We start from the raw sequence: 20,695 nt of genomic DNA, 5'->3' as shown, positions 1-20,695 counted from the left end.
TCTGAAAAGTGGCGCCAATACTAGAGCTGCTCTGCATTGCCGGCGAGACAAAAAATGGTAAATAACATTAAACTGTGCTGTTATCGCATGGTGTACGACTTGTATTTGTCAGTGCACAGAGTTCAAGATTATCAAAGCGGTCTAATTCTCTCCTATCAAATCATTCTAGAACCACAAAGGTGGTTTTGAAAACCCATGGTTGAGTCCATGGTTTATGCAGATTTCCTGTATAAATTATGCTTATTTTACCGCATATATGAAAAAATGTAAAATGCCGATGCTCACTTTTGTCACAGTGCGCCAAATTGACGCCTGTTGTCATGGTTGTCCGCGCTATTTTATTCATGAGTCCACTGTCTTGAATTAATGAGTCCACTCTTCAAACAGTGGACTCATGAATAAAATAGCATATCTAACCATAGTAACAGGTGTCAATTTAGCGCACTGTGAAAAAAGCGCCCGATACGCGCTAAATTAAGCGTAATTTATACAGGAACTCTGCATAACCATGGATTCAACCTTGGGTTTTCAAAACCACCTTTGTGAATTCGGGCTAAAGAGGTCATAAAGAGGTACAACTGTGGTAACTTTTCCATTATGGCAATTACCATAACAATGCTCAGCAACCAATCACAATCAATGTTACAATCACGGTAGTTGCAATAATGTCACAGTTATGATAGAAGCATTTACAAAACAGGCCCATTGGTGGGAAAAAAATGTGTCCTTACTCTTTCAATTGCGTCCCTCTCTTCTGGCATGAGTTCAATGTACGCGACACCTGGGTTCTCAGCTGACATCCTGATACCTGGACCACCTCCACCACCTTGCTGTCCCCCTGCCTGTAGGCTGGGAGGATTGGTAGGTTGTGATGAGGATTGCTGCTGCTGTGCTGAAGGTTGTGATTGGGTACTCCCTCCTCCACCACCACCACCACTGCCACCGCCCGAAGCAGGTTGTGCCGCTGCATCAGGCTGCTGGTTGATCAGGGCAATGAACTCTTCCTGCCTCTCACTTATCATCTAAACCAATGGGAAAGGGAAATCAGGTAGATTATTGCTAAAACAAAGGTGGTACTGTAACACAAAGGTAGAGCTGCCAACCTTAATAGTGAAAAAAATCCTATTCCTTATATCTTATTTTAATCCTTTTTATCCTATTTTCATGCCTAAATAACAATTTTCTTTAAAATTTTGAAGACCCCCCCCAAAAAAAAAAAAAAAACACCAAAAATCATCATTCACATAGCAAAAAAAAGTTATTTCTGTGGGGAAAAATATCATATTTGATGTCACTCTCCCATTAAAAATCCTAATAGATACAAATGACTTTACACACGACTGGTAACCCTTTCTCATGCCAACTGATATCCCTATGTAATTGAGTTAGGACCTAAGATCATGTTCCAGTCATGCATAAAGTTAACTTTACAAACAGCTTTATGAAATACCCACTTGCAAAGGTTTGCAATTGCTGGCACAATGAAATTGACTAATCATCATCATAGTTGTATGAAAAAAAAAGGTTTGATTAGATAATCAGTCACAAAATTGATGTCTTCAAATACACAATTGCTCACAAACCTATGTTTTTAGGGCCGCTCAAAACTGACATTGGCAAAGGTAGAAAAAGACTGTCAAAGGAAATACTCTTATTTTTAATCAATCATCCCTCAACTAATTGACCATTCAACACAAGACTTAACAGGAAAGCTTAGGAATGTGGAGAGGCAAATTGTCAAACTATTGCTATGATAATAAATGCTTTATATTATCAACATCAAATTTTCATTCAGGTATAAAAAAAAACAATGGGGGAACAAACATGCAATATCATATCTCAAATCATTCATAATTGTCTAGGAAGTATAAATAGATGATTGTTTTCACAATTGATGAATACGGAAAGAGCACAGAAAACATAAGACACATACAACTTAATAAAAATGTTGATACTTTTGGCTTCTCATAACCTAAACCACAACTGTAAACCTGAGTTTAAATTAAACCAGACTTCAGAATACGGGCCAAGATGATTAATACCTGGAGAAGCTCTGGATTTGATTGGCTTAGTGACTGGATGAATTGACCAAGCATGGATGGATCTTGAGTTATGGCTTGCCGTAACTGCTGGAACTGAGGAAGTTGAACTAGGAATTCCAATGAAGGAATCTCACCTCCTGAAAGAGAGAGAGAAAAAAAAAACCTTTACTACTAGGCCCGGTTTGAAAGTCCATTTTTGATGCACGTGTACACGGCGTGTTTTTCGGTCGTGTACACGTTGTAAACACTGAGTGAGAGTGAGTTACGGTATTTTTTCAGTGTTTCCTACATGTAGCCTAAGTCACGGTTTTAAAGCTTACCTGAGAAGTTAGAAGTATCAATCCACAAAAATTGGTGCAATTAAAAAGTTTACTCAGCTTAGCAGCACATTAAATTAATAAAGAATGCAAAAGTAAATCAGTGCAGGGGCGTGCAGGGCCCTAGTTAGCGCCGACGTTCGTTGGATGCGCATTTTGCATACTGTACCGTACATGCATGCACAGATCGCTGCAGAATTAAGTGTAACTGAAGTTATCGATTGATTTTCATTATTTTATTGCCAATTTGAGGAGCGTGTGTTTGTAGGCTTGTAGCACATGTTTATGAGCGTATAACACGTAACTAGAGCAATGATCGCTGTCGCAATTGGTGATTCTCAAATTGGCTCTAAAAAGTGATTGAAGAACGCTTTCGAGAGTCTCCAGTTACGTGTTATACGCTCATACACATGTGCTACAAGCCTACAAACACACGCTCCTCAAATTGGCAATAAAATAATGAAAATCAATCGATAACTTCAGTTACACTCAATTCTGCAGCGATCTGTGCATGCATGTGTACGGTACAGTATGCAAAATGCGCATCCAACGAACGTCGGCGCTAACTAGGGCCCTGCACTGACCGGAGCATACCCATTTTGTGTGGTACAAAAACTTGAGTCTCCAGAATAAATGTGGATTAAATCGGCGATTTTGGAAGTAAACTCACTCTAGGTTAATTGAAATATATTGACATATTAGTGATTAAAACATGTGCAGTGTCTGAGAACTAAGAATTAATGTGAGGCTGTGAGCTTGTTCACTGACTTTACAGTCCCACGCAAGCTTTATGCAGATGCTACCGTGTACACGGTGATGGAATTTAGTACACGTGCACTGACTTGACCGTGCGTGTACACGTGTACCCGAAACGGGCCTACTGGACTGCACTGAATATTTACTAACCCTAATATTACAACTAATTAGTGACAGTGATTGAGAGAAATGTTTTTAAAAAACAGGGATAACACTGAATGTCATTCACATCAAATGGTTTATATTAAACTGGTCTACAAGCAGTTGATCTACTTCACAGATAGTCTAATACCACCTGGGCTGAACCGATTGGATCTATAATCAATAGATCTACTTCACAGATAGTCTAATACCACCTGGGCTGATCCGATTGGATCTATCATCAATAGATCTACTTCACAGATAGTCTAATACCACCTGGGCTGAACCGATTGGATCTATAATCAATAGATCTACTTCACAGATAGTCTAATACCACCTGGGCTGAACCGATTGGATCTACAATCAATAGATCTACTTCACAGATAGTCTAATACCACCTGGGCTGAACCGATTGGATCTACAATCAATAGATCTACTTCACAGATAGTCTAATACCACCTGGGCTGAACCGATTTGGTCTACAGGCAATTTGGTCTACATACTGTCGGTCAAAGGATAACAAATTATAAACAAACAAAAGGCTTAGTATTGAGGAAGAATTTACAGGCTTCTAACCATTTTCTTTTCAAAATATGCACTTCACTCACATTGCTTCCTTTTAAAACACATTTTTTTAATGTTTATACTTCTATTGCTTGTATGTATTTTTTCAATGCTATTTTCACATCTACGTCATGGATGTTATGTTACCCTTTCCTTGTTCGTTAAGATATCCTGGGTTTATATTTTATCATCTTTGTTTGTATGATTTCTATGATTTATCAAGACAGAGGTGAATTATGAGAACAAAAAACAAGTGGCACTATACCTGTTTTGGTTTCTTTACTATGCCACTGAGACCTCAAGTGGTTAGCTGAAATCAGAATATTCTTTAAGAAAGATAATAAAACTAGTTACCTGGTTGAGATGAGGACTGTGATGATGGTTGAGATGATTGCTGTGATGCTGGTTGACCTCCCGGCGTTTCAGGTGCTGACTCTGGAACAAACTCTGGAATACCCTGTATAAGAAAGCCATGACCACAATCATAAGAATATTATGCCAAATTTCATACACTGGTAGTATTTACAAACACCTTAAAATCCGGTTTCTAAATGATCCCCCTACATTTTCTCCAATAGACATTGCTCTGATAAACTCAATCAAATAATCTTAAATCAAACAATTTATCAAACAATCAATGGATATACTGGAGAATCAATTTATAAATCAATCAATAAATTGATCTGTCATTCAATCAACCATCCAACCAATTAAACCAATTAGGGATGGGGGGGGGGGAATTTAGCAAATCCTTGCAAGAAAACAAATCAACAAAGCAATAAATCAACTATCAAAACAAACAAATCGACCAACCTATCAATCAATTTATCAATCAGCCAATAAATATAAGAAATCGGCCATGAACCAAATAGCAAACCAAATAAATAACCAACCAATCAACCAATTACTTCAATCAATAAATCAACCAAATGAAACAAATCAACAATTAGCCAACTAGCCAAATTAACCAACCAACCACAACCATCCAATCAATCAATCAATGAACCTACCGTCATGAGGTACTCTGCAGCCCTATCTGGATTGTTGAAGCTTGCTTGCATTGCCCTGATGACTTTGTCTCTTTCAAAGCCTAAACTCATCAACTCTGTCACCATATTCTCATATTCTTCACCAATCACTAGCGTGGATTCTGCATTATGGAAGGCTTCACTGTCAAAAAATAAAGAAGGAAATCCAAGTTCAATGTTAGGTTTGCACTCGTATAAAGACATATTCAATGATCTTCACTGGTATTTCAGATTACTAGAGTAAAAACCAATACAAACTTATTTCATAGGCAAAGCAATGCACTTTATTTAATGTCATTCTAAGCTTAATATTTTCATAGATCTCTTTATTCTTGTAATTACTAAAAAAAGTACAAATAAAAGTTGAGTCATAAGAACAGCACTGCCTCAACAATAAAAGAGCCGGGTTATTTGGACCCTCTTGGGGGATGAAATTCTGCCCCCCCCCCCGGAATCTCGGCCTTTGAGCGCGCGAGCACCGCAAAAATTTGCACAGTGGTAGTGTGCAAAAAATCTGCAAAGCTGTATGATTAATTTTTTTGAAATAATAAGATTTTTCATTTAATGAATTAATTATGCTAATTATATGGCCCCAAAACTTCTATTTTTTTCATTCACAGACTCTTTCTAGGATCCGATCAAATATACTTCAAAAAGAATTTGGTATCGCAATTTTTTTTCTTTGCATTTATTGTTTTAAAAATTTATGTATTTCTTTGTTTTTCAACTTTTTTTTTTTTGCTTTTTGATGAAAATTGTTGCAGACTTAATTCTGATCATGAACAAGAAAAAAAAATGATGCATTTACGAATTTTGGCTAAATACACAATTTGCATTGGATTTGTACATGAATTCACGTTTTTGAGCAGTTTTGGTCTGACATGCACTTACATAATGTTGCGTAATTTCGTAACCGCGTATCTGGACATTGCAAACTTGGTCTCAAAAGTTGTGTGAGATTCGAAACTAAAAAGTCAGCAAGCGGCGTGGTTGAAAAACGCTTTTTAGGGTTAATGCTCTCCTCGGAATTTGACAATATTAAAGGTTTTATCATCTTAATTCCTATTTCCAAAGATTACAGTCCACAGAACTTACACTCCACTTGACTGCTGTGTTTCTGGTTTTGTTTCTTGGGCTGGGGTTGCTGCCTTTTCTTCTTCCTTCTTCTTCTCCTCAGCTGCTTTAGGTGTGCTCTCGGCTGCAGCAGACGGGGCACTACTTGCGGATGCACTGGCAGCAGCTGCAGCAGTTTCTTGTGGTTTCGTTTCCTCCTTCTTTTCTTCTTTCTTTTCTTCTGTTTGCAATCTCTGTACAGGGAGACATCATACAAACAAATACTTGAGATATCCACTCACTAATCTTTCCAATATAAATAGAAAGACCCAATATAATTCCGAATTACCGTAATGTATTCTGTACCTTCCTGTTTGTGATGTCAATAGAATAAAAATCATAAAATTAATTAAACAATGCTTCTAAATCCATTTAATTATTCACATTGTTCCCATTTTAAATATCATTAATGCAATCTTTATTACCATAAACTAACAGAATTATCTATCAGTGTATGTGATAGAAAGTGTACAAGTATGTGATAGAAACCAAATCACATGTTCATTTGATTCAAATAAAGTAGTCCTCAAATTTGAAGTACATGTATAACAAAATTAACTTTCATTATTCTAAAACACAAACTTTTTTTTAAAATGATTTAAGTCTCAGGATTTGTCTCACTCTGCTTTGCAGTATGAGCATATGTAAAGTCAAACTGAAGTTATCGCATTTACAAGGAAAAGTTAACGGATGGAAGGGCACCGAACGTGATACCATAATACGTCCCAACCTGTCGCTGGGCGGGCGTGTAAAATACAGATAAAATACAGATTTTAATAATTTTTTTTTTGCCCGAAAAACCATGTACATGTACTAACAAAGATACTAGTTGGACTCACCTTCGTAACCATGACTACAACAAAACTTTTTTCATCTATATTGTATGATGATAGAAGGTTGTCATCACTTAAGATTTTACCTAGAGGGAAAGAAACAAAATATTATAACAAGACATGATCATCACAAACACACTTCTTCAATTTGATCATCGTATGCACTCATCTCTGTAATTCTGAAATTATAAAGTACTACAGTTTTGACAATGATAGAAGATTTCATTATTATACCTGCTAAAATAGTATCTTAATAGTGACTTTACTTATATTTTGTCTGTGGTTTTGTAATGCAGGCAAGCATTTTTCTCTGCTCAACATCATAATATTGGATAACCATCAACGTTTGAATATGCAGCCATGCACGAAAATAACAGATGTACCTTAATAGCAGCATTTGTACTGGTAAAGAAAAATGAATAGACAGAACGAGTTTACATGTAGATAAGGGGCTCTGAAAGTTTTAGCTGGTGTATGCTGATACTGTAGGCAAGCAGCTTTTATTTGTCTAGGCTAGACTACCTATAAGAGCACTCACAAATAATCTTTTTTATTGCTGATGCCCATATTAAACAAGTGGAACGCCTCTGGCAGTCTCGCCTGCATTACACAATTCGATATAGCAGCAGTGCTACCTTTGAAAACAGCTAATGAATAATCATTGACAGAAGAAAACACTATACAGTCCATTTACCCAAAATGACCTTTGACCATGATGATGTGACCTAAGACATACGTGTGCAAAACAATCATTCATACTTCATATTTTGATATTTCATGAGCTACATCCATTAACTTTCTCAGTTATGATGCCAATTCAACACAACACGGTCAGAGTTAATTTACATTTAAAAGACATTTGATATTAGCCATGTTCCTGAAATGTGCACAGGGTATTTGGGGATACATTGCTGCTCTTATGTCCAAGTTTCATGAACAAGATCCATAGAGTTTTAAAGTTATAATGCCATTTCCCCCAAATACCCCCAACATTACCAAAGTTTGTTGAACCTAAATGACCTTTGACCTTGATCATGTGACCTGAAATTCGCCCAGGATGTTCAAGGATACTTAATCGCTCTTATGTCTAAGTTTTATGAACTAGGTCCATATGCTTTCAAAGTTATGACAACATTTCAAAAACTTAACCTTGGTTAAGATTTCGATATTGACTCCCCCAACATTGTCTAAGTTTATTGACCCCAAATGACCTTTGACCTTGGTCATGTGACCTCAAACTCAAGCAGGATGATCAGTAATACTTGATTACCTTTATGTCTAAGTTTCATGATCTACGTCCATATACTTTTTAAGTTATGATGCAATTAAAAAACCTTAACCTTGTTTAAGATTTCAATGTTGACGACGTCGCGGCAGCCCTCGGAAAAGCGGCACCTATAGTCACGCTCTGCTATGCAGGCGAGACAAAAATATATTTTCACAATTTTTATGCTCATGCTCACATCCTAATTTAGATTAAAGTTATGAATCAATCAATGTCAATATCTAAGATAAACTATTTCCAAAATATTATAAGTCTACGATCCCCGTTACATAGGATTTCCTAACTTAGTCTTGGGGCGCCCCGGGACCAGTCTCGGGCAGGTTTCTAATCTGGTGTAAACGCACAAACCTACATAACATGTACCCGAGTTCACTTCTGAGCGTATCCCGGACCAGCTTGCAATGTGTTCTGAGACCGGTCTCAGGACTACTTTGGATTTGGTGCAAACGCAAATCTGCCCGAGACAAGTTCGCTTGATGCACTGCACGTGGAATGATTATCAAAACAACAAACACATTAACACAGCATGCGCTGTGGTGTAATATATGGCAAAAACTCTCTGTAATATAAAAATATGCAATAAACCACTGGCAATGCACGCTAAATATTAAAGGAGCCTGAAGACTTTTCTTACCTGCATAAATTAACTTTTGCCCGGAGGCAGGAAATTCTTTTCCATATTTCTTTTCAATTTCATCTTTGAGATTCCTGACCTGTAGTCAAAACAAATTGAAATAACACAATAAATAAACTAGTACAGTTACTCGTACAACAGTCCTAAAATTAACTAGCAAGTTATACATACAATCCAAAATATCCAACACACAAAACACAGAATTGTATAGTTGGTCTGTTACTAGTAAACAGTGATACTAATGTATACTGCAATAGTCACAATTCAGTCCCAGCAATTTTTCAAAACACAAATTATTCAAAATTATTAACAAAAAAAGATTTTGCATGTTTGAAACTAAAAAATCTAAAATGAAATGAGAGAACATCTGCAACAAACAAGGCTAAAAAAAGTGGGATAAAAAAGAAAAAAACTTTTTAAGAAACAAATTTCTTTGAAATTTTAATGCAAATTCTAGTAAATCCTTGTTTAAATGTATGAAACATCCTGAGGAGTGTTTTGTGAGTTAAATTTTCATTGATTACTTTGTTCTGAGCAAATCAGATGCAAGGATTTCAGTAGCTTGTAACAGTTTTTAATGAAAATCAACTATTGGTTTCATGAAATGCTCATGATATACTTCACCTGAGAGAGAAGCCAAAAATATGGCAGTTTGAAAAAAATAAATTCCAAATGAGAGTTGAAAGTCAAGGGAAGACGCCAACTCATTGCGCCCAATCCCTCTTTCCAGGCTGGCATGAGTAAGAGTCAGCAGATTTTGCAACCTTGCGCCAACTTGTTTTCACTGCGGCCTTGTATTGGTCATATCTGAGGTTTTAAATCGCTCTTTTAAGCCATATCAGGGTTGTCAAAGTGACAGCTCAAAAAGGAGAAAGTTACACTGCTGCATCAGGCCATTATACAGAGCACTTTACATTTGTAGTACATGGAAAATTGATCTTCTCAAATTAACTAAAAAAGATCTATCTCTCTTTTCTTTCTTTTGTGTTTTCAGACTGAACTAAATTGGATGCTCACCATGATAATAGGACATATTAACGATTTATAATATATTTTTCACAATATTTCATTTAAAAAAAATATTGTTAGAATTTAGGATGATTTGTTGTTGTTGTTGTTCCTGGTGTTTGTTTAAATTTTGAGGTTCCTTCCTTTCTTTCTTTTCTATTAATTCTAATCCTTTATTCATCCTTTTCTGTCTTTTTTCCTCCCCCACTATATATATTTTTAACCATTATTATTCTTTTCTTTATTTCTTTCTTTCTTTTATTCTTTCTTTCATCCTCCCTTTTTATTCCTTTTTTTTCTTTTTTTGGTCCCTTCCCCTTTCTTTACTTTATTTTTTCTATTTTCCTTCCTTCCTTCATTCCTCCCTCCCTTCCTTCCTTCCTTTCCTTTTTTCTTTCCTTCCTTCATTCTTTCTTTGTTTGCCATATTTCCATTCTTTCTTTCATCCTCTTTTGCTTTCTTTTTGCAGTCTTTGAAGTCTAGAGCCAATGACACTTCTGCATACTCATCAACACAGAAAAAAAATCATAAGTCAATGGTGCACATTAGTATTGATACAGTGAAGTAAAATTGACATTCATGAGATATACAGTAGCAAGATCAAATTATTTAGGGAAAACAATCACTAGAATTTGTAATTTCAACTGTTTTCTTTACCTAGGCTTTAACATAGGTGCGGGCAGCAAGCCAGGAAGAGTTAAGAAAAAGAAATATTGGGTAAAAAAATCTACTGGAAATGATGCACACTGTCCCTTTGACATGTCCTGTTATAAAGCTCTGCCAGATGCCAGCCCCATGTACCGCTTAATGGCACTGTAAATTTTAAAGACGTGTTCAGTAAATGTCCCGTTTTAAGGTTGTATGACTATCAAAATATTTCAGCTTGCAGTTGCATTGTTTTATTTTGTGAAGTACCTTTATCCTCTTCATGTATTCCATACTCTCTTCAGGTCTGAAACATTTTTTTTTATCTAGCACTGCGTGCTTGCATTTTCTTTAATGAGGTATAATTTTCATGATTTCCAACAAGGACTTAAAATCCTGCTTCGTGACAGTTCATCAACATTGAGACTCGCGCTTCACACTCGCATCGACGGTTATAAATGACAATTATGCATCATATTTATCCAAGGCTCCACATTAATTTTTTTTGGTGGTGGCCCGAACGGGCCACCAAAACCTTGAAATATATTTTTTTTGGTGGCCCGTATTTAAAGTTTGGTGGCCCGAATAATATAAAGAAAAACATTAATGAAAAATGAATACCGGTAAACAAACTTCTGAAATATTATTTCTGCAGCCACTACCACTAAGTTACTTTCACTTTGTATTTCTTGTATGTAAATCTTGCTTGCTGTTATTTTACATATACTTTGCTAATATTTTGTGGTAATATATAAATTTTCTATCGTTGTAAATATGAAATGATTGAAAGAGAATAAATGAACTGTACTGTTCCCAGGTTGTGTGGACTTTTTTTAAATCTCCACATAGACACACATTCATAATGGTGGAGTAAATAAATAGTGCATAGCAAACGAAGATAGATGTACAAAACAATGATTTTTCCTTTCTTCCTTTTTGATCTTAAAGAGAAATTCCAGTAGTTGCAGTAAACACTGATTTCATGAGAAACTCTGTAAACCTAGGCTTAATTGTCAGTATATCATCGAGGATCTAGATCTGGTACAGTTACATAAACTGAACCTTGTGAAATCTTGAAATCGACGCTGAAAAATGTTCACACCAAAGATCCCCAACACAGATAAGCGCACGTGGGACAATGTATAATAATTGTTTAGAGCGTCGGGCCCGACGCTCTACCCAAATCTTGTGCTTATTTGCTGATTTCTCAGCAATGACACAATTTCTTCCAGAATCCTTTGGCACATGTGTTTTATACATACAAACAGACATGTTGGTGGTCATTTCATTGGATTCTGTACGAACTCATTTTGATATCGTTACCAAAACTAGCATTTACCTTTAAAGCCTAGATTATGCAGGCCCAAAATCCAGTTTATTTTCTCTTTTCCAGCATATTATAGCAGGAGAAAATCACAGAAAAATATGCTGCAAATTAGAACAATGCATAGGGGAAAAAAACAAAATTACAAAATGAAAAAAATATATAAAATGAATAAGTGACATAAAACAAAAGAAAGAAAATGAAGAAAGAAAAAACAAATAGGAAAAAAAATTAGAGAAAATCAAAAGAAAATGAAAGAAAAATGAATAAAAGAAATTAATAAAAATGGGGACAATTATTATTATTACTTTTCAGTAGAAACATATTCTTTAATCAGGCATATTCAATGGGAAGGGGTATAAATGGTTTAACCACTATAAAAAATGAAAGAAAAAAAATAAGATAACGGCAAAGTTACATCTGGAAAAAAACAGTGAGAAAAGTCCTTCCCTATATTTGACAAAATGCTGGAAAAATTCACATTTCATATGATCAAATAAATGCCTTCCCAAAGTATTTACTTCCTCGAGAGTGGTTTAAGAAGTCATTTTTAAATAAGAAAGAAACTGTCTTGTTTATTTTGGGCTAGAAGACTCAGCTTCGAAAGAAACCAAATATCAACATACATACAAATGCACACTTGGGACTGTGATGTACTCACCTATGTGTTTTATGTGTATTAATGCATTTGGAAATTAGTCTTTTTTAATCAAAAGAGAGGTCATAATTCCTCTTTTTAATGCTTGCAAATAATCAGGTTTTAGTAATATGGACCATAGAAGGGCATTTCATTGGTGTAAAATATGACTTTGATGTAGATTTTCAAAGTTCTGTGGAAGATTTCTTAGCAGCAACATTTCGTATCGCAGGTCCCTGAGTTTGAATAGTCTGCTAGCGCACAGCTAGACGGCACGGCCGGTCGAATAATAGTTACTGTTTGCTATAGCGGTACGCCTACATACTGTCATGACTATGCAATCTGTGTGTGTGTGTATTTGTGTGTAGATTAACAAAAAGGGCGCATGACGATTTGGCTTGCAATTTGAACTGTAGAAAGTTGATAAATGCGTGCAAAATTGGGAGAAAAATTTTGTTACTTTGAAAATTATTGGTTGCCCGATTCGGGCCACCAAAACTTAACATTTTTCCAATAATGGTTGCCGAGGTGAATTTGGGCCACCGCTAATGTCGAGCCTTGATTTATCATTTCAAAAAATTTCAAAAATATCCCATTACACATTGTCATAGGCCTGTTTGATTGATGAGATACAAATGCTGCTCAAAATTGATTTTTTTTGTTTGTTTGTTGGAAGGAGAAGTCAGGACTATAAAAACAGCCACTTCTTAGCTTTATCCTTAAAAATCAGCCTAAATATATAATAATCTCATAAGCCTTATTAAATTGTGCGAGCACGAAGCGCCACCTTAATTTTATGGAAATTTAATGTACTTTGTCCTGAAATATGACCATTCTGATCAATGCTTGTGATCCTGAAGAAGATGTGTACCGTATAATAGAAACAAACAGAATTCTTGAATATACTGTCTGGTCTGATTAAAAGGGACCTGTTGAGGACTGATTGCAGTTACACTCAGTCGGCAAACCCTCAAATAGTAGCTTCTTTTATCCAAGTGATATTCATGACTAGAGGGTTTTTGCATTGTTAATGAGCTTGGTGCGGATGAAAACACATCTTTTTATTCGGCCATTGCTGCTCTAACTATTGACCCAATTTCATGTTTTTGGTATCTTTATAAATAAGAAAAGTCATTCTTTTAGGTCATGTGTTTCGATTTTCAAAAAGATTGTGTAATACAGGTGAAACTTTTGACCAAAAACATGAAAGAAAACATTTTCATGCAACAAAAGTTATTTTCACTTAATTTCTGTTTGAGCTCAAGTGATTTTTAGATTATGAATGATAAAGCTTAAGGTCTATTACTTCGGTCACATTTGCTATACAGCGGCCGTACGGAGAGTCAAAAATAGCTGTTTTAACATTTTTTGTACCAGCTACATACATACATGGTTTGAATAAAAATGAATAAAATGGCTGTTTTCAACTCACCATAGAGCAAATGTGACAAGTTTTTAATATATTTTTTATTATTTTTTTTTAGATGGGTCAGCAGCAAGTTTTTCATAGGCCGAGTAAATTTATCAGCTCAAAAAACAAGAATATTGCGCTCTGATTGGTCATAGAGACCATACACCCATGCAAATTTGAATGTTCCCCAAACTGGGCCTCTGCAAGGTCACACTCACCATGTGGTAATCTTTTCAAATTACCCGGGCCTGTTGTTTTGAAGACATTATTCAGCCAATCTGAACTCTTGGATTTTATGTTACTCAGAAATTTCAGAAATCTCATCTTGTATCTTGATGGAAAACGCTGGCTGCTGACACATCTAAAACTGATGCCACATATCAAGAGTGACATTGTAAGAAAGTATAGTGTCTGAGGAAAACTTTGAGCTTTCTGTTGATATTTTGAAATTTTGTGTTTGTGTCCAAAACACAATATTTTGCACAATTTGCAAGTGAAAACAAGAGAAGAAAATTTTGTTTGAGATATAATTTCATGCCAAAAAATCATTCATTTATCAAAATATTAAAATCAAAAGAAATAATCAATATAAAAGAGTAACATTTACTCTTTCTTATACATGTAGTACAAAAATAATCAATTTTACTCCAGGAGAAAGCAGTTAAATTCTTTGAGAAAAAAGTCTCACAATTCACGTCCACTCTAGGAGTCCTCTAGGCTACCCAAAACAAGTTGTCGCCAGAATATGACCCTGTGGAAAAAGCTGGGGAAAAAGACATACCCAACACACGTTTGGCTAGTCTTTAAAAAAAAGCTTTGGAAACAATACCCTAATTACATTTGAGTGACCCCATTGACCAGTCTTTCAAAATCAAAACCACCCTTAAACTTGAAAATCTGTCTTTTAGATACGCCCTAACAAGTGCATGTGAGCCCTCATCCAATACTGAAAAAACATCCCTTTCAACACTTTTTTTTGGTCATGCATGTGTACATAGCATTAGCAATATATTTAACTGCCCCCCCCCCCCCCCCCCCCCCCGGATACCATAACCATAAGGGTTTTAACGTTAGTGGTTAGTCTACCTTATTTTTTCTTTTGGAGATTCCTGGATCAGTCTGGACTTCACTAAATAAGTTACACTGCAGATTCAGTATGCGTAATAATACAGGATCATAGATCAAGAGCTTCGGTCTCTATTTTATTGGTTGTTCCGCTGAACTCTGTTGGCTCCACTCACCAATTACAGAGACCAAAGTTATATTACTCGATCTGTAGGCTACAGGGACCTAATGGCCATAATAATCATAATAGGCATTTATATAGCACCATCTATCTAGAAATATTCTACTAAGAGGCGCGTTGTAATTATTATTACTCGGGTTTTAGCTCGAGCTGCCTTTCAGCGCTCATGCATTCAAGGAATTAATCCTGCCGGGTACCAATTCACTTCATCTCGGTTAAGTGCAGCACACTGTGGATAAATTTCTTGCTGAAGGAAATTACGCCATGGCTGGGATTCGAACCCAAGACCCTCTGTTTCAAATGTCAGGGGCCCGTTTCTCAACACCTGGACAAGTCAGTCATATCTTTATCAACAAACTACGGAGTTAGTTCCAATCTTACTATACCTGTTTCACGAAAGGCTTCCTAACTAAAATACCTTGATATCGATACTATCGGTAAAAGGAGCAGACGAGACGTAGCCTTAGTCACAGAACAGCATAATTTACAAAAAGAAAAATTATGACAAAATTGCAAATATTGTGATGAATTGGGAATTACCGTAAGTAACGGTGTATTAACCGCACCCGTGTATTAACCGCACCCCCAACTTTGGACTAAAAAAAATAAAAAAAAAATCTTCTCACATTTACATGCATATTTGAGGTACGAAGAAACAAAATCTAAGCTTTTAAGATTTCAAAGTATCCAAAGAGATTACCGGTATGCAGAAATATGCTGTTCTTAATCAATTCATCTACAAATGTTAGAAAGAAAGAACGGTCCCGCCAATATTGGCAACTTACACACTCGCTCACCTCACAGTCACAGTGTACACACACAGCACTGCCATTACATTGCAAACTACGATACAGTACAAGTCATGCCAGTACATCTTATCAAATTATGATCTGTGTCTTTCCCAGCGTAGGAGGAAGAAACATTCACATTTCTTGCATCACAATCTCACAATCACTTTCAGAAATTTGATGTCTTAGCATGAATTTTGGATACGGGATTATAGGAAGGTTCAAGAAACAAAGAAATTGGCATTTTTCCAGTTGTTTTTTTACTACTTCGTGCCGTCTCTCTCGTGCGTGGTTTACATGGTATCTTATGAAAAGCAAACAGGAAAGAAAAAAAAACAAGCTGGCGCGAAACGGGACTTTGAATAGCGCCAGCTTAAGTCGCACTGTAACCACATTACAACGCAATCTCTAAGCTCACTCAACTCTCGCTCAGCGGTGACAAAATATTACCGAGTATGCTTGGCGTCTCTTTTAAATTAGTCAGGGAACTTCACTACTTTGAATCGAGAATAAAGTCAAAATTAGTGTCATGAAGGTGAGTGCGTTTGTTATGGACAACATTTAATTAATATTGCAATAATCGCTTCCCATTACCCGCGGCTCATACCCCTCTAAACGACATTGCCTGGGCGGCTACGCCCGGCCACTCGATGTGTTGTGAACTGGCAGACATCGTACATGTACGGGAGGGGTTACGGCGGGCTGGCTCAGACCCGTCACCGTGTATAAACCGCACCCCCGACTTTTGCTTCTACCCCGCCGAGAAAAAGGTGCGGTTAATACACCGTTACTTACGGTACATCTTTTAAAAATAATAGCACAGGTAAATTATGCATCATACATACTTAAACCATGAAGACTGGGGCATTCAATTGCTGAAAAATGGAATTATGAATACTTTATTTCATGACTAAAAAATCACATGTGGACGTTGAGATGGGTACCCCCGGGATATCCAATTTTAATAGTTTACGAAAGTAAACCATAACGTTTTTTGGTACAATTATGATAATTATACAATGTTTTATGATTCCAAACATCATCGAAATATAGTTTAACACTTTTTTTTATATAAATCTTTGATACCGATCTTACGATTTGACAAATCCTACGCATAAATTAGAGATTAGAATTTAATAAAATGTCAATAGGGTCTGAAAACGACAAATACAAGTCCAGTTATGGATGGCCTGACATGGTAGAATTTTCATCGATTAAATTATTTTACTATTTCAAAATGAATGGTTTTGTGGCGTTTTACCAACAGTTTTCATAGTTACTTTGTATTACAATGATCATCGAATGCATTATCCCACTTATTTTGGAATGTAATTTCAACCTCTAAGATTGATTACGTAAGATTATAATTTTCAAATTTCTCGGCTCTTTTGCATGTCATAGTCTACCCACGTGATGCCACTACGTCATTAAGAAAGAAGTTATGACAGGTTCGGAGGTGTCATAAATATTTATTGAGGTTGTTGTACACGATCTTGGTAAAGAGGGCTTCGCGAAACGGTTAGCGGACAAGTAGCTCACTATCTCCGATTTAGTCAAGAAGTTAGACTTATGACACTGTTGAGAAACGGGCCCCAGAAGACTAATCCACTGGGCCACAACACTCCACACAATGCCATAAGTTTATGTATGATGGGGTGTCCAAACTTGGCAGACTTTTCCAAAATATTGAACTTGCTTAATTTTGTTCACAAAATATTCATAATTTCTACCAACCCTGAACCAAATCAAGAATTAGTTACATTGATGGCAAGATCGTAAACTATAAATTCATTGACGAAAATGTGAAGCAGGTCAAGTGGAGTAGGGTTTTGCCGGTATCGCGATCTCAAAATTCCATTCCCATCTACAAGCGCTAGTGTTGTCAGTCGGTCCGGGATCGGGATGAATTCCCGGCGGTCTGAGGCTCCGAGACGGTTCCGAGACGGTTCCGGGATCAATCAACTTAGACCGTATCCCGGCAGGAAAATAAAATCAATAATGGCCAAATTCATGTTGTAATATTTCCCTAATTAGTAATTGTACTTACGAAATACGAGAGAACAATTTAGTTTCAACTGGCTGTGTGCACATGCACCTCGAAATATTACGCAATCTGTACTCGTCGATCGCATGAGCATGCACGCAATCTAGCTTTGCACACGGCTCCGAGAGATCTACGCAGACAACAATCGTCTACTGTATAGTCTCATGTGCAGACCTCTTTCACCTCAGTTCGTTTTACTGAGTCATTCATTTACCCCATAATTTCGAGTTGAATCTGCTACGATATGTATGGACTAGTGAATTTATCATGAAATAATTTACTAACAATTGACGATGATGATCTATGAGTATTTGCAAATTTAGTCATTTAAAAAAAGTCGCCATTAATTTTGTGATGATTGTCTTTGTTGGGGTATTTTTTGCGAAAGGGTTTGCAAATAACAACTAGACGAATGCGCATCATGTTTCAGCTGGTTAGAGCCGGGAGAGAGAGAGAGAGAGAGAAGGGGGGGGGGGGTTACGGGAAGTGCTTGGTCGTTCACGACTGGGGACCATCTGTCATCTGTTGACTTGATGTTTACAATTGCAAACCAGTCGGTCAAATCATGGAGCTGTTAATAGCTCTATGGTCAAATCATTTCTCCTAGATATATTTCGACTTAAATTATAAAATTGTACCAAAACGCTGTTAGAATTGGCGATGTTTAAAGTGGCGTTGTTTAAACTTTGAAACAACATTGTTTTGAAAGTCATATCATACCCTATATGTTGTAAAAAACATGTTGTTAAATGCATCAAACAAATTATCAATGATATTAACAGTTTTAAATGATATCGTTGGAAATTGCAAAAAATATTTAAAAACAAACTGTTTAAAGTTTTAAAAAAATTCTATTGGTTTAATAGTTTAAAAACAGTTGTATATTGACTGGCTTAAACAATGTTTCTTAATATTTAAATAGTTGTTCAAAATATTTTTTTTACTGTGAATAGTCTGAGTATCTATTCAAATAATGTTTTCTCGATCGAAAGTAATTCATGATTAAAGAAAAAATGAGTTTGTTGTTTTGATGCGAAGTGCCGGCCGCCGGGACTAATCTTGTGTAAATTTCCAAATAAGCTTCTCTGATAAGATAGTATTCACTTTTCTCAGTAGTAGTGATATCAAGGAGATATCTCCTTGGTGATATCATACTGTTCAGAGTTACGAGAGAGGGAGAGAGAGTGAAACTGAAAGTTAAAATTCCGGGCTAGGGCCACAGGCGCACTGACAAGACATTACGCAATTTGCTTATAACTGTCAACCACGTGCGCACCGACCACAGATCAGTGGCACCGACACGTGTGTTATTGGACTGTCAGATCAGCAGCTGGGTCGACTCAAACATAATTCGGGTCATGTCAGTGGTCATTAATGTTTACAGTTTGCGGTGGTGGCACGCTTTGACTGTCTCATCATTATTTTCCCCACGTTTTGAGTGAATGTTTACAATTTGCGGTGGTGGCATGCACACTTTGACCATGGAGCTAACAGTTAATAGTTCTATGCTTTGACTGTCTGGTGCACCGCCAGTGCGCAGTGTTTAAGGCTGGAAATGTAGGTATACACTTTTGGATTGCATTTGTGCGTGGAGATATGTTTCGGGATTCGGGACGAGCCGGGATCCCGATAAGGAAATTTTGAAGTTGCCGGGACGGTTTCGGACCGGGATTTTTTTTCTAGATAACAACACTAACAAGCGCGCTGTGCTGGAAAACCGTTCTGAAAAAGTGTGACTTAACTTCACGGACCAAAGTTTTTGAGGAGATTTAAACAAAAACTCGAGCTCAAAAGGTGAGATATTTATATCACATTGATGACAAAAAGCTATAGAATCAGTCAATACCATTTTTATGATATCTGCTTGCAAAATGATATCGTGATGCTTGTTGAGAATTTTAGATTTCTTCAGAACGGGCGCTAACGTGACAAATTTGCCGATCTTTTGTCCATATTTTCATGAATACTGAACTCATCCTAAAGAAACTTAGGGGGCCTACTAGATAATGACTGTCCGCAATGAATGGATACACACGAAGTTTGGACTCACTGCCATATTATTATTAAGTTCGGACAAACCATTGAAGTGGGAGTTGTGTGACAGCCAATGTAAGTCACTGTTCATCCTTTTTGAAGTTATTTTTCCACTTCCAGTTTCACTTTTGGTGCATTTCAGGCCCAAACAGAATCTTTTTGGTTCAGTTTTATTTTTATGAAATGAAGACAAAAATTTATCAGTCCTATCAGGCCGGGGCATTGTTAACCCCCTACTGATAATGGCAGCTGCACGATCGCAAGCCGTCTGTGTACAAAAAATAAAAACATTTTGATTTAAAATGTTAAAAAAAACTCCTCGAAACAGATGGCTGCCAGACTCAGGATCGGATAGGTGGATGCTTAGACTTTAGTTAGTCTAAGAAAATTATCAGAAAGGCATACATCAATTTTGTAGACAAAGAAGAGGGATAATAAAAGTAGAAGCAATAAGACTAAGTCTCTAAGAGCATGCATTTCAGATTCTGGCATGAGCCAAGCCAGGCATGACACAGCACAGCCACTTTTCAGACGCACAGCAGACTCATTAAATTCACATTCACTCAGCACAGGCAGCGGTGCCAGTGCAATGGCAATGCAAAAATAATGCAATAGACAAAAAGTTAGAATCAACTTACCGTTGCACTCTCCTCTATTTCCACCTTGAAAGATTTCTGCTGTAACGTCTTCAGTACTATTATCATGATGGTCGTTTCCCTGGTAGCAAAACAGGGTAACTTTGTGATTTTTAATGTAATAAAGAAAGAAAGTTTTTCTTCATAGGGCAAACTCAGGATTACACGCTCTCCGCCATATGCGTGACGTCAGGTACTGTAGCGCCATCT

General features: G+C 36.6%; 1 protein-coding gene across 1 annotated transcript in view; it reads right to left on the bottom strand.

Moving 5' to 3' along the window:
* Window positions 1-20,695, bottom strand: part of LOC121423433 (UV excision repair protein RAD23 homolog B-like) — a 26,143-nt gene extending 5,448 nt beyond the window's left edge. The window contains exons 1-8 of the mRNA XM_041618769.1: window positions 20,489-20,695; window positions 8,714-8,792; window positions 6,801-6,880; window positions 5,944-6,155; window positions 4,831-4,990; window positions 4,175-4,277; window positions 2,043-2,179; window positions 732-1,022 (exon numbers count right to left, since the gene is read on the bottom strand). Coding sequence (XP_041474703.1) covers window positions 732-1,022; window positions 2,043-2,179; window positions 4,175-4,277; window positions 4,831-4,990; window positions 5,944-6,155; window positions 6,801-6,880; window positions 8,714-8,792; window positions 20,489-20,554 — 1,128 coding nt within the window. The 5' untranslated portion in view covers window positions 20,555-20,695. The remainder of the gene's footprint in view (window positions 1-731; window positions 1,023-2,042; window positions 2,180-4,174; window positions 4,278-4,830; window positions 4,991-5,943; window positions 6,156-6,800; window positions 6,881-8,713; window positions 8,793-20,488) is intronic.

Source organism: Lytechinus variegatus, chromosome 11 (assembly GCF_018143015.1).
Source record: "Lytechinus variegatus isolate NC3 chromosome 11, Lvar_3.0, whole genome shotgun sequence".
Classification (NCBI taxonomy): Eukaryota; Metazoa; Echinodermata; class Echinoidea; order Temnopleuroida; family Toxopneustidae; genus Lytechinus; species Lytechinus variegatus.
Note: the sequence above shows the minus strand (reverse complement) of the source record. Positions and strands in the feature narration are given on the sequence as shown.